At 36.7% G+C, this 26,300-nt stretch overlaps 1 protein-coding gene across 6 annotated transcripts in view; it reads left to right on the forward strand.

Moving 5' to 3' along the window:
• ANKS1B (ankyrin repeat and sterile alpha motif domain containing 1B) overlaps positions 1–26,300 on the forward strand; it is a 1,217,724-nt gene that overhangs the window by 461,333 nt on the left and 730,091 nt on the right. For all 6 annotated transcript variants that reach the window (XM_032645644.1, XM_032645646.1, XM_032645647.1 and 3 more), the window contains exon 10: positions 9,293–9,458. In XM_032645644.1, coding sequence (XP_032501535.1) covers positions 9,293–9,458 — 166 coding nt within the window. The remainder of the gene's footprint in view (positions 1–9,292; positions 9,459–26,300) is intronic.

The following is a 26,300-nucleotide window of genomic DNA, read 5'->3' on the forward strand; positions in this document are numbered from 1 at the left end:
CTAGGAATAATAATGGCAGTTTACCAATCTCATCTGGTCCCAGGTGAAGGAAAGATTTTAACATGGCAGAAGTCCAAGAGTCAACGCTGTCTAAAGATCTGCTTTCTAAAGGTCTGCTCTAACAATTGACAAATTAGCCTGAAAGAGATTTATATCAATTCACACTTCAAACAAAACTGTATAGAGTACCCATTTTTCCAAACCCTCACCAACACTGTGTATTATCTACAGCAATTTGATCAGGAATGGTATATCATGTGTTGCTTTAATTTACATATGTCTGATTAGAAGTGAGATCAAGCATCTTTTCATACAAGAAATTTTTAGCTGTTTATCATGAACTGCTCCTATCCTTTGCCCACTTTTCTCCTTAGGTTGATGATCTCTTTAATCCCAATTTGTAATTCTCTTTATATAATAAAGATATTATAGCCCTTTGTCACATGTGTCAAAGAATTTTCCCAAATCTGTCATGTTTCTTAATTTTTTTTTGTATTTTAGTGGCTTTATAGAAGTTTCATGTTTGTATGTACTCCAATTCACCAGTCTTTTTCTCTACAGCTCTGATTATGAGTCTGGTTATAGCTCCTTGTCAAAGGCCGTTCCTATTTTAAGATTATTTTACAGGTGTATTTACTTATTATTTAAATATTTATCTGTAATTTATTTTGTTTTAAGAAATGAAGTATTAATACAGTTTTATTATTTCTTTCCAAATCACTAGTCATTTATCTCATTGGCAATTATTATATAATCCATTGTTTTCCTACTGATTTGAAATACCATCTTTATAATATAATAAATTTTCACAAGCATTGGAGCTTTGTCTTTTTAAATTCTCTCTTCTATTTTATTGCCTTTCAGTTATTGCACCAGAACCATTTATAATTTATTTAAATATCTGATAAATGCTGATCTCCACCCCCTCCATTACTTTTCTCTTTTCAAATTGATACCTAGCTATTGTCAGACATTTATTTTTCCAAATGCACTTTAGGATCACTTGTCAAGATCCAAGATGGGGTGGGAGGGAAACTATTGCAATACTACTGCATTAAATTTAAGACTAAGTGAAAGTGAAAGAATCACTATCTTTAAAATATTGAGTCATATCATAATATAACAAGGTGTATTTTTCCATTGGAGTCCAATTTTAATGTTCCTCTCTCAACCCTTAATAATTTCTGTTGCCTCTCTATGTGTGTTGCTTTCTGCTGGTATTATTGTATTAGTTTCCTATTGTTGCAGTCACCAATGACCACAAACTTAGCAGTTTAAAAAACCCATAACTTTATTATTTTACAGTTCTGAAAGTCCAAAGTGTGTCCCTCTGGGCTAAGTCCAAGGTGTTGATAGGGCTTCATTCCTTTCTGGAGACTCTAGGGGGAGAATCTGTTTTCTTGCCTTTTCTATCTTCTATGAGCTGTGTTCATTCCTTGACTCATGGCTGCCTTATACCTTCAAAGCCAGCAATGGTCAGTCAGGTCTCTTACGTTGCATCAGTCTGACACTGACTCTCCTTCCCTCTTTCATTTATAATGACTGTTGTGATACTGGGCCACCTGGATAATCCAGGATGATCTCCCCATCTCAAGATCCTTAACTTAATATATCTGCAAATCCCCTTTTGCCATGTGACATGATATATTCACAGGTTTGGGGGATTAGGACATGGGCGTCTTTGAGAGGCTATTATTTTGCCTACCATTGTTATCAATTCTCCTTTCCCTAGGGTGGTTTTGTCACTCATTTTTCTCTCCCACTCAAAATCTCTTATTTTCTTATTTTTCTTAATATTCCATATTTATGTTGTAGTCTTCCTTATTTTAATGTCATTGTAAGTCTTCAGGGCATACTTTTCTTGATACTGCAGGACATGTCAGAGCAGCAAGACCACTTCCAAAAGTTTTCACCTACTGTGAATCATTTAGAATTGTGAGTCATCTCTAACTTTGAAAGAGCCATAGCCTACACTCCCTTGCATTAGTATTACTTTTCCCATTATCAGAAAAAGAATTCAGGAAGCAGTGAAAATATGCAGGTAGCTTGTATCATAGTACTAGCATAATAATTCTATTCCCATTATCTTTTGTACCTAACATCTTCAAACTCATCTAAGTCAAACCACCATCTTCTATTCTTAGGAGATGCTTTGTATTGATCAGACTAGGCTTGAAGACTTTCAGTGGCAGAGAACCTGCTACTTGCTAAGCAGCCCATTTCATACTGGGAAGCTCTGGTAGTCAGCCTTGTTACCATCTATCTGCACTCTTTCTATCAATTCTAGTCATTCTTCTGTTTTTCAAATACTTGTGATATGTGTTTTCCTGCACCTTTTCTTACTCAATCTTTCCCCACATGACATGGGTTTGATACTCAGCACTTTCCTTACCCATGTGCAGAGAAGATAGTCCATTTCGTCTTTGCAGCTCCTCAAATGTAGGCCCCAGTACCAAGCTAAGTGTACCAGGTGTGGTTTGCTGCAGTGCTGGTTAAGCTGCTTCAGTTTCCCCTGTGTGGTTAAGAAATAGCTGTATTAATAGGCAGGTTCACAGAGATGTCTTGTCAAAGTAGTCTAGAAAAGCCTCTAGGTCACCTTATTTCTAATTTAAAAAGCTACATCATTGGTACTATTGAGAAACGACTATGCCCATACCGGGTCCCTGATTGTTGCTAAGGTTTTTCGGTTAATACAATCTTGCACCACTTTCCAAAGGATGGTCAACATCATACAGGTAGCCTGTCTTTTACAAAATTCCTAAACCAGATTATTCCCAATTCTAATTAGCACAGAGGAAGGGGGGGCTGTCACGTTCCCTGGTTTAAATATCATTCTTATATTAAATCAGCCATTGTCACATTATGTCTTTAACTGGTGCGTTACACTCTGACTCATACTGTCAGCTGTAACTCCTGTTTCTTTTTTCATAGTATTGCTAATCTATATACCCACATACTGAATTTTTAAAAGTCATTTCTGGAAAAAAAAAAAAAAAAAAAAAGTCATTTCTGTACTGAACCATAGGACCTCATATTTAATTACTAATAAACTTTGACTTGTTAGACTGAGCCCACTCCTGATGATTTTAAACTCTTATAGGAACACAGTGCAAACAAGTGAAAGCATATTATGTAGACTTTTTATTACTAAAGTTTATTTTTCTTGAGGGGCATACTATTAATTTATTCAGTGCTCTCAGTATGCATCTTTTTTTAAGAAGCATTATTTGGTTCACACATTGCACAACTAACTATAACAGGTAGGATAAAAGTGACTAAGTAAGCATCAAAGCTAAACAGTCTCTCAGGGGCTATGAAGTTAGGCAGTATGAAGTTAGGGATCTGTTTAGGATTTGGGGACAAGCCATTAGTCCCTCAGAAAAGAGTTAGCAAAGACCAAGGCAGAGAACACAGTCTTAGGCATGCTACCATTATAAAAATTCAAGCACAGAAACAAGTCTGGGATTCAGGAACCAGACATTCAAATAAAGGTAGAGGCCAAATATCAAGAAAAAAGCAAAAGCTGCTAACCAAATTGGAGCCATATTTTGCTAGACTAGGTACAATGGAGCCTTGAAAAGTGAATCACAAACTGTTGGACCTCAATTCTTTTAATCTGTCTGGTCCATTGCCAGGATTTACCATCAAGAGTATTGTGGCAATTAATCTGTGTATCAAAATCCACATTTCTCACAATAAGGAAGAGGGCTTGAAAAGGCTAAGAGGTTGGCAGGGTTAGATACTACCTAGCAATGGGCAGAGTTGCCTCTTTCCCTTAGTTATGGCAATAAAGATCTTGTCATAGTCCTTTTGTCTGGGATACAATAGTATGAAAACTAGATTTGCTGAGATAAGACCTAGGTTGTAGCCCCAAAACGTTCATTAACCAGATGTTGATTAATATTGGACACCTAATAATTCCAAACCTTAGTTTCTGAATGGGGATAATAGTAATATTAGGAGGATTGTTATGAGAGCTAAATGCGAATCATCTGGCTAAATGAAATACTATTTACTTTGCAGACTGTAAAACACTTCATAAGTTGCTGTTCTTCTTACAGTGATTTGAATCTGTGATAGTTTTTTTTTTTTTTTTTTTTTTTTTTTGCGGTACGTGGGCCTCTCACTGTTGTGGCCTCTCCCCTTGTGGAGCACAGGCTCCAGACGCGCAGGCTCCGCGACACGTGGGATCTTCCCGGACCGGGGCACAAACCCGCGTCCCCTGCATCGGCAGGCGGACTCTCAACCACTGCGCCACCAGGGAAGCCCTGTGATAGTTTTTGAATGACATTATTTCAGATTTCATTAATTCAACAAATGTTTATTAAGTGCATACTATGTGAAAAAGATGATTGTAGTCTTTGCCTCTATGGTTCTTTAATTCTAGATGAGGAATCAGGCCTTAAAATACTGACTGAAATGTTAGCTATTTTATATATTTATTTTTTAGCATATATTCGTTGACTCCTACTATGAACATGGCACTTTGCTAGGTACTAGACAAGCAGGTCTTTAGTTATTAACCCCATTTAACTTATAGATTAATGGGATTATGTTTAACCTTTAGTTTATTCTTCCAGATCTTGTTATTTTAATGAGTTTACTACCTGGATCATTAATGCATTTAATGAAATCATTCAGCATGGAAATTCTGAGATATTATGAAAGACCATGTTAACTGTTTAAAAAGAATCAGTAGGTACTATGACTAGAACATTTTATGATTCATCAAATACAGTTATAATGAAAGGAAATGAATTTATTTTGACCTGACTTACTCTTAGTAACTCATGCTTGTGTTTGAAAGTGAATTAATTGGGAGAGGAGCAAGACTAGAGGCAAGGAGACCAGTTTGGAAGTTGTTTAGCAGTTCAAGTGAGATACAGTGGTGACCTGGACCAGGGTTGTAGTGGCGGTAGAGAGAAATGAATGTGTTTGAGATACCTAATTCAGTGTTGTATATGGGACTTGGGGAATGAGTGGGCATGATGTTGAGATAATGATTTAAGGAGAAATTGACAAAAATGTTTAAAGATGTTTTTTGAAAAATAAACATGAGGATAATCATCAGTGCTTTGATAAGGATGAATATGAGGAGAGACATAGCCTACCAGATAGTAAAATTAATTTTAAGGCTTCAGTAATCAAAGCAGTATGATTGTGGTATAGAATAGACTGACATATGGAACAATTAGAAAATCCAGAAACAGATTCAGTTATATGTAAGCATATGGTGTATAACTATTGTCACAGGAATTCCATTTCAAAAGAACTAGTTGAGCATGTAAACAAAGATATATGCACAAGAGTGTTCCCTTAAAAGAAAAACATTAAAATTTCAGTATGATAAGATTGACTAAATAAATTATGACTGTGCGTGTACTGGGACTTAAATTCATCATGTAGACATGTATTTGTCATTGAAACTTGTTCAGAATACATTACTAGAGGTAAATACCAAATCAGAAAACATTACATATAATATCTTTATATATTTATACTTAATATCTTTATGTAAGACTTACAGAAAATCTCTTAAACTTTTATCCTTCTTGGGGTGGGAAAACGCAATGCCCTCCTTAAGATTTCTGTAGAATCTACAAGGCATCCAATCTCAATTCTCATGATCACCTCTTGCTATAACTTCCTATTTGTGTAGAACTTTTGATTCCATTCATTTTTCACATCTTGTGTCTATTCTTGATTCTCTGTCCCATGACTACTGGAATAGGTAATGTACCCTGGTTACTTGTATGAATGTACTTTGTACAGGAATATCCATAGCAACATTTTTCTTAATAACAAAACATCTGGGAAATGTTTAAAGGTCCGTTGTTGGGAGAATGTGTAAGTGAATTTGTGGTATGCCTATATGATGGACTCCTGCATCACACTGAAAATAAACGAAAGTCAGAAGCATAATATTGATTGAAAAAAGTCACAGAAGAGCAAGAGCATTTATATTATATATATGAAATTCAAAAGCATACAGTACGAAACCATTTATTCTTTATTGATACTTACATACATAAATAAATTTTAACAGCAATCCAGGGAATTATAAACACAACGTTCAGAACAAGATTTAGCCCTGGTTGCCAAGGGAAGGGGTGGGAATGGAAAGGGGAGCATGGGATGGGAGGGGCAGATCTCAGTGGTAATGATCAGTCTCTTAAACATGGACACACGTGGATATATTTTATTATTTTATAATCTCATATATCCTCTTTCAAGGGATACTTGTCAGGTATTTCGTTGAATGCCCTGCTTTTTTGGTAATATAAAATATTTGGTTACAAAGGTACGGCTTTGCTATCTTTGTTTTACTATCTCCTCCTTGCTATCTTTGTTTTACTATCTCCTTCCCTTGGGGCCCTCACTTTCCATAAGGAAGCCATGTGCGTACTATAGACTTCTACGCCAATGAGAAATGATGGCACTCCCTTAAGAAGCAGAAGAGAGTGTACTTCATTATTGTTTAAAATAGTTGGTCTTTCCTTTGCACATACCACATGTCTACACACAGGAAGCCATCTGGGAGAATATACACCAAAATGTTACTGTTAGTTATCTGAGCATGCTGGGTTTTCATGTGATATTTTTTCTCTTTCTTTATAGTTTCTAATATTTCTCTAATAAATATATATACTTAATATACTAACTCACCCTGTGTGGTTAAATTTCAAAGTAGTTTTCAAGGCCTTTAAAATCCTCATAATTCTTTATAAACATAGTAAAAGTCCAACTTAATCAAATTCATGAAGAATGGGTTGTTCTGATTAATTTAATTTTAGGATGAACTAGGGTTTAAGCTGGAGACTCTTCTTTCATAGGCTCCTTACAATCTTACTGTAATCTCATTTTTTTCACTTTTGATATGCAAAGCAGTAAACAATCATTAAAAAAAAAAAAGAAGAGTAAAGTAATTTACATCTTTAAAAGGCATTATCCTTTTCCTAATTGGTATTCAGATTTGTTTGAAAGGACATTAGAGACTGTTCAGTTGATCAAAATATTTACTGAGGACCCATTATGTGGCAGGAGTTATATTAGATTCTGGGGATAGAGTGGTGAACAAGAGAAATTCCAGCTTTCATGGAGTTTACAGTCACCTGGTGTGTTTTATACATAATTTTATCAATAGATAGTTCTGTGTAAACATTTCCACTTAATGAGGAGTTCTGTTGCTTTCTAGTGCTATTTTTAGCTAATTATTATACCAGTGCATTTTTTTAATATTTATCTTTTATTTTATTTTTTAATTTATTTATTTACTTTTGGCTACATTGGGTCTTCGTTGCTGCGTGTGGGCTTTCTCTATTTGCGGCGAGCAGGGGCTGCTCTTTGTTGCATGCGCAGGCTGGGCTTCTCATTGCGGTGGCTTCTCTTGTTGCGGAGCACAGGCTCTAGGTGCGCGGGCTTCAGTAGTTGTGGCATGCGGACTCTAGAGCACAGGCTCAGTAGTTGTGGCGCATGGGCTTAGTTACTCCGCGGCATGTGGGATCTTCCTGGACCAGGGTTCGAACCTGTGTCCCCTGCATTGGCAGGTGGATTCTTAACAACTGCACCACCAGGGAAGCCCTGTCAGTGCATTTTTATTTTAGAAGATAAGCAATATTGTTAATTCACAGAAAGCTATTTTTTGTGTTGCCCCAAATTTGCCCTCCTTGACTAATAAACATTGCTCTTTGTTCTACTTTTAAGAACTTTAGAATAAATCTACCACAACAACTTATCCCCTTCCCCACTTTGTGGGATAGCTCTTGAAGGACAGACTTTCAAATATGTTGAGAAAACTATTATGCAGCTATAAGGCTTCTCTGGGTTAGAACACTGCAGTTCCTTTCATCATTTCTTCTGTGACATGGTTTTTAGATCACATACCATCCTGATTGCTTTCCTCTGGACGCTTTCAACTTTGTCACCCTTTGTTGTTAAAAATAAATTACTCCCAATTTCCTGCTTTCAATAGAGTAGAGTGAACATAATTGACTCTTTGATGTGTGAGGGTCTGGTATAGTCTGAAAGCAATTACACTGACCTTGAATACTTATTCTGCTATACTGTAAGTATCATTATAGAAAAAAATAGGAGCTTGTACTAAATCTTTACCAACCCATGGATATATCTTAGAAGATTTTTTGAAAGTGAGTTAATTTTTCTTCTTATTTGTTTTTTTCTTTTGATAGTGAAGTATGGTTTATAAAGATAACAAATATCAAAAGTAAAACATGATTAATTGTGAAATTCACCATGCAGATAATCTGTTTTTCTTCTCTAGTGAACTTTCTGAGGGCAAGGATTATGTCTTATTTGTTTTTTTAAATCTCCAGCAGTTAGCACAGTCCTAGATGTATATGATAGATGCCCAATAAATATTTGCTGACCATTAATGCCTTATATAAGAAATAAAGATCTTGTAAAATGAAACAAATTCCAGTTTTTAGAATATATTGAAGAATCAGTAATATAAAATTGGACCTTAATTTTATCCTAACCTGAAAAGAGTAACCTTAGTATATTAGTTAGCAGTATTCACCACAGAAGTGTGTTGGGTGGGAACGCATTTACTTCTAAGTGACTGAAAACCCAATTAGCAATGACTCAAACAATCAGAACTTTAATATTTGCTTAAGAAGCCTGAAGAAACTGGTCCTGGGGCTATTTGAGCAGCTCAGTGATACCATCTAGGTCCCAGGCTTTTTTACCCTTCTGTTGCCTTTCTTGGCCTGTTAGCTTTTTGAGGTAAGAGGCTTACTGCCTATGGTTACAACATGCCTGCCCCCTCCAGACATCAAGGCTGCATGCAGAGAGAGGAAACCAAGGAAAGCCAAGGCTCTTAAAAAGCCTCTTTACATGTCTTTTCTTTGAAGAAAAATATTTTTCCAGAAGCCTCCCAGCAAATTTCCCCTTATATCTAACTGGCCAAAACCTGAGTCATATCTCTAGGAAGCAAGCAAAGGAGTAAAGTTGTGGGAATGACTGTGGATTAGTTAAACAACAGTTTATGCCACAAGTAGAAAATACACATGTATTACAAAACGATCTCATGACAGGAGATCAGGACCTCCCCTGATAACGTCAGGGGAACCAAATTATAAAGACCCTTCTAAAAAGATCACTGATAATATTGGGGTTACACTGTTGCATAACTTATTCAAACAGATGAACCATCACCTGTCAATCACTTTTAGAAGAACTGACGAACCTTATTATTTTTTCTAGTTTTTATAAATTAAACAGGCTGTGTCTTTATCACAAAGCTATTTTTATTTTTTCTCCTTCCTTTCAGGAGTCCTATCCAAAGAAGAGGAATTACACTATGGAAATTGTACCATCTGCTTCTCTGGATACATTTCCTTCAGAAAATGAGAATTTTCTATGTGATCTCATGGACACAGCAGTTACAAAGAAACCTTGCTCCTTAGAAATTGCAAGGGTCCCTTCTCCAAGAACTGGTAATATTTCTTACTGACATTTGGACCAATTCAATTTATATGCCTGCATATGTGAAGATGTGTCATTAATATTTAGATTTCCCACAATATTTAAAAAATGAAAGTGCCCCGATATAGTCACAATGATTTTTACTTTTATTTTTTTGCATTTTGAAGTGAGTCCAGGTAAGTTAGAGCATTTTTGATGTGAAGTCTCTTAACTTCTTGACAAGACCCTCATGGAGATGGTTCTGTCATGGTGAAGACACTGAAACATTTTAACAGTGAAAAACCTTCTAGGTCAGGTACAAAACATTGGGTCCTTTAGAGTTCATAGCAAATTTGGTAGCAAGAGTCTTTCAATATACTTTCCTGCATCCTATCTGCTTACAGGTTATCAAAGCATACTCAGCGACTTTGTGTATTTTATCTCTTTTGTGGTATTTTCAGATCCATTGTTTTATTTTTTGCATTATAAACTGGTGAGCAAGGCAAACAAATATTATGCCTATTTTACTGATAAGGAGATTGGAGCTAAGTGTCTTATTTAAGATCTATACATTGGGGGCCCTTTGCTTGAACATGAGTTTTTGACTACCATCATGTTTGCATTCTGTTCCTTTGCCACTGCCTCTAAGAAAGAATGCGCAGTAGTTAACATGAAAGCTAATGAGGGAGGAAACCTTCAAGTGGGTGGTCAGCATATTCAAAGCTGCAAAGAAGTTGGTAGGAGAAGTTCTGAGGAGAGGCTATTTTTTTTTTCTTTTTTTGGTTTGATAATCCAATTGCTGCCTATCTTTGAATAGTAAGTTTAAGAAGTGATGTGATAAAACCAGATTTCTGAAAGTTAGCAGTGAGACACTCGGAAATGCAAAATAAGGAAATGGGAGTGGAGAATACAGGTTACCCTTTGAAGAGGATTAGAAGAAGAGATATGATGCTAACATGAAAAGAAAGTGGTATGAAGGAGAAATGGATAGTTTAGTTTAGGATAAGTAAGACTTGGTCAGGTTTACAAGTTGGAGGAGTTTGCTGGTGGAGAGCAAGAGATTGAAGACAAAGAGTAAATAGAGAGAACTGAATAGGTAGAAATTAAGACTGAGCTAGTCTAAGAAAACACAGACATTGCTTCTCTCAGAGAGAAGAGAAGATAGAACATTATGAATACAAGGAAAATAGGTACTTCCATATGGGTTCAATTTCTGAGTACTGTAAAAAGTTATTGACTGAAAAGAAGAGCTAGATGTTGAGAAGGGTTAAAGTAAAATTCAGAAATACCATTCTAAGTAATAGGCTATGGTATTTTATAGAAGTGAACAAGTAGATTTTTGAGAAGCATTGAGGCCAGGGTGTTATATGAATCATAAGCATGCAGAAAGAATATTTTAGGATGAGGTAAGAGCATAATCATGAAAATAGTTTACTGAGCATTTACTGTGTGCCAGATACTATTATAAGTGCTTTATATACATTATTTCACATAATCCTTACAATGCTGTAAGGTAATAATGCCATTATTCCCAATTCACAGTGAGGAAAGTGAGGCACCAAAATATTAGGTAACCTCCCAAGGTTATATGTTAACAGCGGATGGTTCTGGGACTTGAACTTGTGTTGTCCACTTGTACTCTTAAATACTGTCTATGTTAGTTAATGCTGCTGCATTATATTAGGAGATAAAGTGGAATAGAAAGTGTGAACCAAGTACTGAAATCAGCAAGAAATGTGGAGATATGCCTGGAAGTCCACATATGATAACAATAAAATCAGAAAAAGTATGTTATAATAGGATGGCATAATCATCAGATGAGCAGCAGATTTCGGATGAAGGTAGAATAGTGAGTGATTCAGAAGCAATCATGGAGAGTGAAGACAGTGCTGAGAGATGATAAGAATGTGAGTTGAATGAAAGATCTTCTGTAGGAGAGGTCACAGGGGAAAATAGTGGGGAAATCAGGGGCAAAGCTCAGTTAATGTAGGAAAATGGACGGTATATATGTATGAAAATTTAAAAGAGCCTTAATTAGGGAATGGGGGTAAGGGTGTTAAGTTAGGGTTGGTGGAAGCAGGAATGAAAGCATTGTGTATTCATTAAACAATCAAAAACGAATTGAGTTCCTTCACATGCCAGGCATTGCTTTGCATGCTGAGAATACAGGGATGAAAAAGACATGGACCCAGGTAACAAGGCTAATAGGCTTAGAAAAACTCTCCTGCTGAAAACCAATAAACGTGCTGGATAAAAATACAGAAAAGGAAAACTTAAAAGCATCAAAAAGGTGACAGGAAGGTTATGTAAAGCGAATAACATTTAAATTAGGAACTTCTTTTTATCAGTATATTAGTAAGAAATAATCAGGCAGTACATTGGTGAAGGTGGGAAGCCAGTGGAGCATTAAAGCCACTTTTGTCCTGAGGGAATTTGCTGAACCTGCTGTTGAACTTTGGTGCTCAAGTCTTCTATGGATTTGTGTACAGAAAACAAATCTCTGTGCCTGCTCAGCATGAGGATTCTAACAGGAAATCCTTCCTCCATAGAGCTAGGAGTACAGGGGCTACACCCTCACAGTCATCAGAAGTAGTCCTGCCTCATAACCTTCATTCTGAGGAGACTGCAAGGTCTGAAAAGATGATTTGTTGTGAGCAGAACAAGGGGAGAAATTCCTGAGGAGCTGTAACCATGAGCTGGTCCTCACACAGGTTTGCACCCAAAACGTATCATCCATATGGTCTAAAAAACATCAGTCCATGAATTTAGTTTAAAGTAATACCCTCAGTCATCAAGCAGAAGCAAATGTAAACGTCTAGAGAGGAATGTATTATCTTCCTAGGCCCCAAATAATTCCTATAAATACTTTTGCAATTAAAATGATCAGTTTACAAAGATTAAGCCTAAAAGAAAAAGATCCCCAAACAAGAATCAACAGAAATAAGAACGAACAGATACACACCTAAAAGACTTCAAATACTGGAATTATCAGATACAGACTATAAAATGACCATGCTATTACAAATAAAAGATAAGCTTGAAGGTATTTTGAGGAATATAAGATGGCAGATATTTTTGCTGTCATTTTTGGAAAATATAATCCTCCGCAGTCTGCCCTCTGGTCACAATGATTTATATCCTTTTCCTATCCAAATTACACTCATTTTTTCCTTCAGGATTCCCAAACATCAGCTCGTTACTGCATGAACTCCCAGACTAGGTTCAGGTATGTGTGAGTCGTCCTGGTGCAGTTCTTATGGTATAGGTCCTTGACTACCTTTGCTCTTGGCAATGATGACCTGTGAACTAAAGAGACAAGTTACCAGTCTCCTGTCCCATAACATATAAGAGTGGGAAAGGCATAGGAAAACCACAATTAACACTCCCATTCAAACACAGGGAAAATAGGGCATGCAGCCATCACTAGTCTGTGGGAATTCTGAATCTAATCAAGCACAGTTACTTGATTAAGGCTTAGTACAATGGAGTAGTGATTGGTTTCTGTGGCTCTCGGTTCCACCCTCCAAGTCATTCTTCTTTTTCCATAAAAAGTAAACCATGTTTACAGCTGAGTATCTTTCTCACGTGCTTACTGTCTATAGAAGATTAGGGGTCAAAAGACCTCTTTTCATTTTTTATTATCTCTTTTCATTTTATATTACAGTGATAATCTACTGATCTACTTTCTTTTAAAACTTTGTGGACTTCCTGTGTTTCAATTTATACTCCATTAGACAAAAAATTATATTTCAGATAAGTTTTTCTCTGCCTTGTGCTACTTATAAGAATTCTGTGAGACAATGTCCTTGAGGTTCTTAGGAACCCTGTTATTAAACAAGGAGGATCTATGAGGCATGCCCTTAAATCCTTAGACGGTCTTTTGTCTGGCTTAAAGTTTCTACGTGGCACTACCTGAGATCTTTCTTAGGTCTTAACATATGATCTTGTATCTCACCCACATTTGGTCATTGGCCTTATTTCTTTGAGGATTGTTTGCCATTTGGAGCAGCTAGAAATGAGAAACCCGTTTTGGTTTTGTACCCAGAAATTTCTGGCCTCTTTGTATTTAGTGGGTCATTCTTTAGTTCCTCTCTCTACTGGCATGTTATCGTGGGCAGCCAGATGAAGCTGGGTTGACTTTAAATATTCTGCCTGGAAATCTCTTCAGCTAGATCATAGAGTTCATTTGGTTCAGTTTCTTTTCTCAGTGTTATTGCAGAAGTCAATGTCACCAAACTTTCCTCTACTTTATAAATGACTCCCTGCCTTTAGGTTCCAATTATTACATTTGCTGTCCTATTTAAGCCTTCAGCAACAGCTTTCTCATAGCTTTTTAGACTTCCACGAATCCTCTCCTTGGCCTTTAGCCTTTCACAAGCACTCATTTTGAGGCTCTTCCAGCTTTTGCCTGCTGCCTCATTCACAAAATTAGTGCCATGTATTTTAAATTTTTATTGTGGCAGCACCCTGTTTTCAAGTATTAGAATCTGTTCTGCTTATTGATTGCTATAGAACAAACCACCTCAACACTTAATGTTTGAGCATTTTTTTTGCTTATAAATCTGCATTTCGGGAAGGGCTTGGCAGGGATAGCGTCTTTCTGCCCCAAGTGGTATCAACTGGGGCAACTTGACTGGGGGCTGGAGGATCTCTTCTCAAGACCGATCCTTTACTCATATGGCTGGAATGGCCTACTTGGACTTCAGCATGGTATGTAAAAGTGTTCCAAGAGGAAGTATCCTAAGAGAACGAGGCAGAAGCTATGTTACTCCTTATAACTTAGCTTCAGAAGGCAACATCGCTTCCATTGTAGACAAGAGCCTGCATATATTTAACTGGAGGGAATTTAATTCCCCTTCCCCTTTATGGAAAAGTGTTATCTAAGTCATATCGTAAAAAGATATTCTTACAGATACATTTGGAAAATATAAACTTCAACAGTGCCTGCATTGTTCGTTGTTATTGTTGTTTTCTAAGTGGGATAAGAGTTAATTTGCATGGGTACATAATTTTCCCCAATTGTGTTCAATCATTTGGATTCAGTATAAAAGAAACCAATTTGCTCAGCTGACCCAGGCTTAATATATAATGATTGGTGGTCTTTGTACTTTGGGCTGTGATTGTGAATCCTAGGAGTGAGGGAGTCCAGAATTAAAAATGGGAGAATTTTTTTTTAATGATAGGAATACGGATGAATGTGAGAGTCAGAGCAGTTTCTGTTCCAGTTCTAGATGGAACCTTATCAAGTGAACCTCACAAAATTCCCCTCCATAAACAACATAGCAGGTAGAAGGGAGCATCAATATAACTGTCATCTGGCTGGATGAGGAAACAGTTCACGTCTTTTCCTTCTGTTGATTCCATTAACCTGTACCTTAGGTTTTGCCTGGATCCAGTTACTTCCAAGTCTCTCATTCTGCTGTGCTTAGCTTTGCCTTCTTAGGACCAGCTAATTAAGCTCATGAACTTAGGGGAAGTTACGGACTTCTCTTAGAGTTACTGATGTTTTCCCTTTGTTACTAAGTCCCTTATTATCTAAAGGTAGGACTTCTAGAAGAGGAGACCTCTCTTGATGCACATGAGTCATTTGGAGGCCCTCAGACTGAACTGGGTAGGTAACTACCTACAGTTCCTCACTTAATAAACATTTATTGAGTGCCTCTGGTGTTCTAGGTCTCATGCTGCATGTTTCAGAAGAAACAGAGTGAAAGGTAAACGTTCTGATATTTAGGAGCTTAGAAGTGTTAAAATTAAGGGTAATAAGTTCAGTGAGAGAGGTGAGCATAAGGTGTTCCAGGAGAGTAGAACAGGAGGTAGTGCCTGATCTGAGCCTCAAAGAAGGAAGAGTTAGATGAATGAATGGGAAATATATGGCTCTCTAGGCCAGGGAATAGTGTGTACAGAAATTCAGATGTGTGGAAGAACATACTGCATTCACAGACTATGCCCAATATAGCATGGTTAGAGCATAGAATGAGACTAGGGAAAAATACATAAAAGAAGAAGTGACATGCTGAAGGTTGGATAGCAGAGTCAAACCACTGACAGACTTTAAGGAGGGACATGATAGATTTTTGTGTTTTAGAACGATCTCTCAGGAAGCAGTGTGGGGGATAGATTGAACAAAGGCTAGAGGCAGGAGGATTAATTAGGAGATCAATGTGCAGTCTCAGCAGAAAATGATGATGGCCAGGAGAAAGCCAATGCCAACGAAGAGGGGGAAGCGGGAACAAAGCTGAGAGGTATGTAGGAGTGAAGCTCATCCCTTCTCTCCGTGGGATTCTGCCATTTGGAAAATAGTAGCCAAGGGAACTAAAGAATTATATCTTAGGGTATGTATTCTACAGTTTTTGGTTAACTGTGCAGGATAACTTGGCTCAGTTTTACAAACAAAATGAGGATTTCTACACATACAGGAACTGCATTCTGAAGCTTTTCCTGGAAAGAAAGAAAGACAGTGAGGAATAGAGAGAGACAAAGATAGAGATGGAGAGAGTGGAGGGAATGACCATTTCTTTAGAGGGACGGTGATAAGTTGATTTGTGCCCCCATCCCCCCCACCATAAGGGTATATTGGAACCCTTAGTACTCCTAGGACCTCAGAATGTGGTCCTTATTTGCAGAATTGGAGACAGGATCTTTATAGAGATCATCAAGTTAAAATGAAGTCTTTAGGTGGGCTGTAATCCAACATGACTCATAAAAAGGAAGACACAGAGATGTGCAAAGAGGGAAGACAGTGTGAAGAGACATGGGGAGAAGATGGCCATGTAAAAGCCAAGGAGCGAGGCCTGGAACAGATCCTTTCTTCACAACCCTCAGGAAGAACTAGTTCTGCCAACACCTTGATTTTGGACTTCCAGCCTCTAGAACTGTGAGAAAATACATTTCTGTTGTTTTAAACACCAGGTTAGTAGCAGCCTGAAGAAAGAAATACAGGGGCTATAACTGAGCACACAAACTCAATACCTAGATGGGAGAGGTGAATTAGGGTGTTGGGGTCTACAGGGGCAGATCATGCCCGGACTTGCTTGTCTCAGAGGCTGTGCAGCCTGAGGGTCTTGGCTGTAACTGCCATTGTCATTCATGGGTATGGAATATGTATTTTTCTCAGAAAATCAGTTAAGTATGGATGTTAGTTCCCTCTCTGTGGTCTCTTTTACTTATTAACTAGATGAGCTAGTACAAAACAGGTCTCATCCTGACCACAAGAAAAAATTTTTTGTCATATCAACTGGTTTAATTTAAATACGAAAGCAACTTATTAGTAAATCTATATTCAACAAGATTTTACAATTAAACCAGAAAATGAAGCATACTCCTGCAAGGAGCATTTTACTCATGCCTCAGTGACTACAGATTTATATGGAATAAAGAATAATATTGCTCTAGTACTAGGCTCATTAAATAAAAATGAACAGAAGTCCAGTCCTTGCTTGGTAAATTTTCTAAGACTCATGTTTACTCAGTATTGAATCATATTTATTTCCCTTATTGCATTGAGCAAAGTACCTTACATAATCGTAGTGGTGACTCAGTTACATAAATGAATGAATCATTAAATGAGTGAATGAATGAATGAATATCACCCTTAAAATAAAATGGCTATGATAGCAGAAAAATCCCTTATGAAATAGTCAGGTGCCATCAAAGATAGTGTTTTCTTATCTGCCTTTCATTACACAGGGGAATTTTTCCATTTTATGGTTACTAGGCAACCTGTTATTTTGAATCACTTAGTACGGGCTTTGCTTACTATGGATGCTCAATAAATCCATTTTGATTAATGAGCAATTTACAGCAACACCAGTGAAGACTGTTCCAATCCTGTTGGATAAGAATAAATGATCTCTGATAAAAAGGACACAATCAATAGTACCATGCCAGGATAGTGTGGGTCTCGGTTACCTTTATTCAATTTGCTAATGTGCTCACTGAACTATGGTCAACCTGAAACAAAAATGTCATGTGGTGAATAATCCTCCACACCTCACTACACCTCCCCCAGTATCCTAAAATAGGTAGTAGTGTGAGGGTGGTTCTGTAACTTATTTATACCAAAATATTTTTTGAAATGGTGAAGCTTTCTTAATTCTAATGCCAAATTTTTGAAATTAAAAGAATTCAGACTGGACTAGGGCAAATGTTTATCTCTGCTAAGCAAGTGGGTAGTGTCAACATGAGTTCTGTGGGTATGTTTAACTCATTTAAGATAGCAAACTATTTTTAAGCCCCTTGAAAGCATTCTTTAGCTTACAAACACTGGCCTTGCTGATAAGAACCATTTTTATCAAACAGCAATTATTTATCTGCCATTGTCTCTGTGCTCAGTGCTGTCTTAGCCATTTATTAAGGCAGATCTCTGCGTGGTAAATTTGTAACCCAGTGTTAGTTTATAGAAGGGCAAAGAGAGAAAACTAGGGCAGCAGTACCTGCAGTGAAATCCTGGTAAATTAACCATTCTTTCATCCATATGGACAGTTAACTAATTTGAAAATGTAGTCATCTCAGTTCGATCAAATTGGGGGAAGTTTGTTTTATTTGGAAAACAACGTCCTAAACAAAAAGAACATTATCGCTTTTTTTCCTCAAACCAATTCTACTTGTTCTATACATGAATAACATGAATCATAGACTCATAAGATTTCTAAAAATACAGTGAACTCTTATTAAAGTGATTATGTGGGGGATATAAGCTTTTTCTGATGTCATATATGGTATCCTGTGGAACAGAGATTCTCTGCAATGTCAGAATATGTATAATAATGAGGTAAACATTCATTAATTCATAAATTCATGCTCACCAAATTCAAGCAGGCCCTCCACACTACATCTGTCCACTCTTCCTTTACTCTCCTCAAACCTCAGATACTTTATCCTACCTTGTCTCTTATTCTCAGCAGATGACCTCATATTTTAATTAATAAAGAAAATTGGAGCAACAAGGACCTAATGTATGGCACAGGGAACTGTATTCAATATCTTGTAATAGCCTATAATGGAAAAGAATATGAAAAAAAAATATATATATGTACGCATAACTGAATCACTTTGCTATACACCTGCATCTAACACAACACTGTAAATTAACTAAACTTCAAAAAAAATGGTTAAAAAAAAAAGAAAATCAGAGCCATCAGGTGGAAGTTTAACGTCCTCCACCAAGTCTACAAGTACAACTGCCCCTGTACCTTCTCCTGCTTATTCCTCCTGTTAAAATAGAGGGTATTTTTCTCATGCTATGTATGGAAGGTCAGCTCCAACCTCTGTGCTCCATGTCTCTACCTTCCCAGGAATCTGACCCTTTCATTCACTCCTTCTCTCTCCTGTGGTTTTCGTTGTTGTTTTTTAAAAATTTATTTATTTTATTTGTTTATTTTTGGCTGCGTTGCGTCTTGGTTGCTGTGCGCGGGCTTTCTCTAGTTGCGGCAAGCGGGGGCTACTCTTCATTGTGGTGTGCAGGCTTCTCATTGTGGTGGCTTCTCACGTTGCAGAGCAATGGCTCTAGGCACATGGGCTTCAGTAGTTGTGGCACACGGGCTCAGTAGTTGTGGCTCCCGGGCTCAGTAGTTGTGGCTCACGGGCTCAGTAGTTGTGGCTCATGGGCTCTAGAGTGCAGGCTCAGTAGTTGTGGCGCACAGGCTTAGTTGCTCCATGGCATGCGGGATCTTCCCGGACCAGGGCTCGAACCCGTGTCCCCTGCATTGGCAGGCAGGTTCTTAACCACTGCGCCGCCAGGGAAACCCTCCTGTGTTTTTAATTGTCCTTCTTCCCTGGGCCATGCACAGTAACATTTAAGTCTGTTTAAGTCTTTTTTTTTTTTTGTGGTACGCGGGCCTCTCACTGTTGTGGCCTCTCCCGTTGTGGAGCACAGGCTCCAGACGCGCAGGCTCAGCGGCCATGGCTCACGGGCCCAGCCGCTCCGCGGCATGTGGGATCTTCCCGGACCGGGGCACGAACCCATGTCCCCTGCATCGGCAGGCAGACTCTCAATCACTGTGCCACCAGGGAAGCCCTGTTTAAGTCTTTTTCATTTGAAAAACAATAACGAACAAAAGAAACAACTAATAATGAAAGCGACAAATAAAGAACTAAAAAGTTCCCTGATCCCACTTGATTCCTCAGCTGCTATTCTTCTCTCTATCCCCTTCACATTCTTAGTATGTTCATTTTCTTCCTTACCTTTCACTTCTCAGCCCACCTTGTCAGGTTTCCAGTCCTCACTGCTCTGTTGAAAGGTGCTTTCTAGGAGGCCAGTGCCTCATCCATTAGGCTACTGGGGCTGACGAAAGGTGCTTTCTAAAGGTACCAAAGACCTTGATGTCACAAAATCTAAAGGACATGTCTCAAACCTCATTTTTCTTAACCTCTCAGCAGCGTTTCACAGGTTAGTGACACCTCCATCTTGACATCTTTTCTTCCCTTTGCTGTCCAAGGGAGATTTTCATCTTATGCTGTTCTCTCTCTATATTGACAGCCGATATTTTTCTGCAAGGTTCTAAAAGTTGGGAGTTCCTCAAGGCTCAAAGTCCTTCCTTTTCTATTTACTTTTCCCTCTTCCTAAGTGATCTCATCCATAGTATGGCTTCTGTTACAGTCAACATGCTGAAGACTCCCAACTATTTCTGGTCTAGACCACTTCCTCTCAATTCCAGCCTCATCCATCCATCCATTCATCCATCTGTCCATCTATTGAATGTCTCCACTTATATGTCTCAAAAATACCTTGACCCCAAAATTACACTTATGTCTTTCCTTCCAAACTTGCTCTTCATGCGCGGTTCCTTCTCTTAGTAAATGACTTAATCATTCATCTGATTGCAGAAGGCTGTGTGTCATTCTTTCCATCTGCATCTTCGTTAGCTTCCATATTCAATCAGTCAACAAGTCTTGTGGTTTTTAACTGGAATAGGTTGTAGGGTGAGGGTAATTCTGTAACTTACTGTTGATCCCTAACTACTTCTCGAATCTATCTGCTTCTCTTAATCTCTACCATCACCAATTACTCTTCTGGATTATTTTAATAATAAAATATCATTTGCCTATTTGCCTTCCTTGAATTTATTATTCACGTTGCAGCCAAATCTGAGTGCATCACTCCTCTCTTAGTGACATTCCACTGCTCTTAGAAAGATGACCCAAATCCCTAGTAAGGTTCAAAAGGCCCTGAATAAGGTGATATATTTTCTTCCTTTTCATTTCACACAATGTCCTCATGTCACACCAGTCTCTACCTTTCCAACTGGCCCTCTTTAGTTCCTTTTAGTTCTTTAATAGGGGCAGCTCCTTTCTATCTGTGGGCCTTCACATGCCTGAAGCAATGTCTGTTTCTACTGTCCCTTTTCCTTCTCCTTCTCCCAAGTAAATAACTTGTATTATTATTCAGGGAAACCACCTTTGTGGGAACCCACACATACCTGTGCCCCAGACTAAGTATGTATATGGATGCCTCTGTTTTCTAATTTTTTAGCACCTTCTAATTTTATTTTCCTTTAGACCCCTTAGTTGTTTTTATTTTTATTTATTTATTTTTTTTGCAGTACGTGGGCCTCTCACTGTTGTGGCCTCTCCTGTTGCAGAGCACAGGCTCTGGACGCGCAGGCTCAGTGGCCATGGCTCACGGGCCAAGCCGCTCTGCGGCATGTGGGATCTTTCCGGACCGGGGAATGAACCCGTGTCCCCTGCATCGGCAGGTGGACTCTCAACCATTGTGCCACCAGGGAAGCCCTAGACCCCTTAGTTTTGATTGCGATTATGTAATTATTTTGGGGCTACTTATTGTAATATCTGTTTTAGTTTTTTGTCTTGTAGAGTTTACAATCTTGCCTGTTCTCCAATTGCAACCCTAGTTTCTAGCAAAATCGCTGCCACATAAAAGGCACTCAGTAAATATTAATGAAAAAATAATAATAGCTAATGTTATTGACTACTTATTTTATGCATATTAACTTATTTAATCTTAAGCTATGTATGAAGTAAGTAGTTTTATCATTACTATTTTGCAGAAAGGAAAACAAGGCACAGAGAAGCTTGGAGCTTTTTAGAAAATGGCAGTGCTGGACTTTGCATACAGGATATTTTACTCTAGAGATCATATTCTTAACCGCATTCACAGTTCATTAATTATTTATTTAGTTAAACACGTGATTTTGAGTTGTTTTTTTTGATTTGCAGGATAAATCTTGAATTTTTCCTTTCAGTAGAAAGAGTTGGAAACTTGTTTAGTGGTTTGTGATAGAGCTATATTGTGCCCATCTGTGAAGTGGTACTGAGGAAGGTTCTAATCAGTCTAAAATAAGTGGATGAATTAGAGACAACCCCAAAGTCAAAACAAGTGAATGCCTAAGTAATAATGATAAAAGGATAAAATCATTAAAAATAATGTTTTCAAATAATATCTACTTACTCAAATTTTTATAATGGTACATAGTTGCCCCTGAATAAATAGCTGTTGAATGAATGAATGTCTATTTACCATTTGATACAAATTTGGTTGCAAACTAATATTATGTGTATGTGCATGGAAAAAAAAAAGACCAGGAAGATATCATAGTCATTTTACTATCTCTAGATGCTAGGATAACATGTAATTTTAATTTTTTTCATACCTTTTTTTATTGTCCAAACTTCCTACAGTTAACACATACTGTTTTTATAATTAGAAAATTAAAAATAGCTTAATCATCTAGAAAGTTAAAGTAGCTCATGTCAAAACAATTCCCATTTATCTAGTTAATGTTAAATATGTAGGTGATTTCCATCTTTGACGAAAGAAAGTTGAATAGGCTAAGGATGGATACTGTCTATAAAATACTGAAACTTCCTTGCAATAAACCTTTATCTGTTAAAGATTGGTTTTTAACCTATGGTTTTGCTCATATTCAGAATATTTTAATTTAGATTATCTTGTTTGGTGGACTGGTTGAACACTTGACGAGAGTTATTCTCAATGCTTGTAAAAGAGAAAATATTATTATAGCTCATGGGAATTTACAATTGTGCAGTTTCAATCCACTCTGATGATTAAGCTGTTATTTCATGGACTCCCTTATTAATGTTCTGTTTAGCAGCTTCTACATATAGCATTAAGTTGGAAATAACATTATACTAAAATTATAGTCTTAAAGAAATCTTGTATAATGCTTATAGTCTTATATTTAAAATCTTTTTTTTTTCTCCCTATACTGTCTAGATATGTCAAATTCATCTACTGGCAAGCTCACTAATTCATTTTATAGTCTTTTCCATAGAGGCTGTGTTATTAATGTAATATTACACTAAGACTGCTTGTTCTCTCTTTAGGGACTCCTACACTCCTAATTAAGTAACATTAGCAAAATTAACTGCCACCCAACTACAGTCACATTATACATTTAAAAAGTAACCATTTTACATTAATATATTTTATGCTAGATTTTATCCAATATATTACATTTTACATTTGTATTACAATACATAAATCTGAGAAACTCATAATAAATTGTTTTGTTTTTCTGTTGGTCTCTCAGAAGTAATTGATAACAAATGGAAAAGACAGAAATAGCTTCTTCTTTTGTATTACTTTTGGGTATTGACAGACTAAGTTTGAATAGTTAAGAGTAGAGAGTTAAAAGTAATTTTATTTAATCTCAGTCAAGAATTAATGCACTAAAAATTTCCAGGTCTATCATTTCATTACGTTTATCATCATATCTCCTATTGCAGTAGAGGAAACTGCATCAAAACAGATGAATAATTTGTTGAAAGAGATGAGAATTCACTGTGACTGTCAGCGTGTTTATTATAAATAGCTCTTCCCCAGTGCTGCAAAGCACTGTTTAGAACTGTCTATTTTTGTAAGATTCATTCATTTATTTATTCATTTGTTCCACAACTATTTATTGAGAACTTACTATTTTCCAGGTCCTTAGGTGTATGAGACATGAAGAAAAAGAAAACATATTAGACATGAAATAATAGGAGAGGTTTTATCTATAATATATTGCTAAATAAAAGCTCAAAGTATTCTAGATACTGGGAGTCAAAAGGACTCAAATAGACCATTATTGCATCCAGAGTTATATATTTTACTGCCAGAGTTGGCCACATTCATTCTCTGTAGGAGATCCTATTCTGTTCTTTATACACAGAACCCAGAGAAGAAACTGCAGGTGCCATTTAATCACATAGGCTTTCTATGCTTTTAATTTCTATAGAACCATTCAATTCATTACCAAATAGTCATCTAGTGTCTCTCACCTGTGAATAGAGGAAATGAAATGAGAATAATGGAATGCTAAAACCTGTGCCACAAACAAGTCAAGAGAAGTGAACTAGCTAGCATTTCTTTCCATAGAAAATTGAAAAGTACTAAGCAGACATTGTCCAAGGCAAGAATGAGGTTCCTGGATCATCATATCAGGTGAAGCATACTTTGATTACTGTAACTGAGTGTGGAAAAATGTGATTCATCTAAATTCTGAGACATAGCAACACAGAAATTTTTCTGAACAGATAAGCTCATTTTGAATATCTTTTAACTAATTGTTTGCCTTAGGAAATCCTGTTGGATTGTTGTTATTTTTTAGTATAATATAAAAATTTTCAACATAGCCACTAATACAATGCTTACTTTTTCTTCTAGTAGCTTTTTAAAAATAAGTTTATGTTCTCATCATAAAATTAAATAAATTATTTTAGTAATTTTGTGCAAGAAAAGTATTTTCCCCGAATCCTACCTATCAGAGAAACTAATGTTAACATTCTGGTTTATTCCTTTCCCACTTTGTTTTGTTGTTGTTGCTGTGCACAGCTTTTCCATAATTGAGAATGAACATCTGGCATATATACGTTTGTATTGTATTGATTTTTAAATAAATTATATGTTTTTCTGATCATATAAGTATAATATGACCTGTCAACTTGGCAAGATCTGTCAGATTTATTTTAAAGTGACCCTTCCCCAATTTTCCAGTGTATCAAAACAATGATGAAGGATAAAATTATATCCTATGAAGGATAAAATTATATAAGGAGAAAATTATAAATTTTGGCTGTGCTGAAAAAGACAATATCTCCATGCTCAATCAGATCAGAAACACAAAATAGAAAGTGGAATCTAAATGGCAGACCAGCCGGTGACTGGGCCCAGCAATGGGAAGGGTCTGTAGGGAGATTGTATCCCTCAGGGTAATGGAATCTAAAAAATGCTTCACCTGAAGTGGGAGCCAGAAGTCAGGCCTACTGCTGAAGTGCAGCTAGGGTGTTAAATTTCCCCCAGAGAGTAAGAAAAGTGCACTAAAGAGCTAGAGAAACAAATACATTTAATGACTTTTGAATTTTTTTTTTTGTTTGTTAAAAGCATTTCCAGTAAAAATTTTAAGAGAAACCACTAAAAATTAGAAACATATTTTTATATCTTCCAAACCAATCATGGAAAATAAAAGAATAAAGGAATCTTTGTTAATTATAAAGTCTCTAAATCTGGAAAAAATAAGTAAAGCAAAGAGTAACCCTGGTGAACCAAAAATTCAAAATAGAAAATAATTAATGAAAGACAAAGATGGTCATTTTGGATGTAATTAAAAAAATCTTACTGTGTGTTTTTTACAGGAGTCAAATCTAAATGAAAATGATATAACTGGGGTTAATAAAGCAAAAGATCAAGCAAAACCAACCTAAAGAAAGACATTGAAGCAATATTATCAACCAAAATATAGTTGAAAGTTAAAAACAAAAGAGTTAAATAGAGGTACGGTATAACAACAAAAGGGTAAAACACAATACCAAGAAGGTTAAAGTCATAAATTTTTTCACACAAAGCCTTGCCTTGAAATATTAGAAGCCAAAATTGATAGGACTTTGAATAAAAACTGAAATTCACAATTTGTGTAAGATTTTAATATTACCATATTTCAGAATATTGAAAAATGAAGAAACATAAAAATGTAGACTGTTGAATAATACAATTAACAAGCTTGATTTGATATCTAGAACTCTGTACCCATCAATAGACAATACATTCGTCTTCTCACGCCAACATAAACACTTAGAAAAATTGACCGTTTACTAGGTCACAGAGGCAGTCTCAACACATCAGGGAATCAGGCCCCAATCTCAGATTATAGTGTAATGAAATTAGGAATCAACAATAAAAAATGTAAATCATTATATTTGAAAAGTTTTTATCCCCCTTTATTGGGTGGCTTACAAATTATAAAAGAAATATATGCTGTACTACTGAATTAAAGCCTATAATACAATACATAATTTTATAAAGGAATCCTAATCATTTCGCCCATTTCACCTGACCTTATTGTTCCCACTTCCTAACCCACCTTCATTTAAACAATGCTAACAGCTCAGTCTATATCCTTTAACTGTCTCCTTACACATACTAGCATGGAAAAGCACAAATATATATATACATATACATTTTGTTCATTTTTACCAAAATAGAATCATACATACCCATTAGTTTGCAACTTCCTTTTTTTTTTTAACATCTTTATTGGAGTATAATTGCTTTACAATGGTGTGTTAGTTTCTGCTTTATAACATAGTGAATCAGCTATACATATACATATATCCCCATATCTCCTCCCTCTTGCGTCTCCCTCCCACCCTCCCTATCTGACCCCTCTAGGTGGTCACAAAACACCAAGCTGATCTCCCTGTGCTATTCAGCTGCTTCCCACTAGCTGTATATTATTGTAACCATTCATAGAGAGTGCAGTTATCTGCAAGCAAAGACTGTCTTTTCACTGTTAATCAGCTTTAGAAACTTGTAGGTCCTCTCCATGCAGTCATACAGTTTCAGAGGGCTAGGAGGCATGAGTTCCAGTAGACCAAGAAAGGCCTGGGGCTTTCCTAAAATGACCAGGGCTTCCCCATTC

This window comes from Phocoena sinus, chromosome 10 (assembly GCF_008692025.1).
Source record: "Phocoena sinus isolate mPhoSin1 chromosome 10, mPhoSin1.pri, whole genome shotgun sequence".
In the NCBI taxonomy this organism is placed as follows: domain Eukaryota; kingdom Metazoa; phylum Chordata; class Mammalia; order Artiodactyla; family Phocoenidae; genus Phocoena; species Phocoena sinus.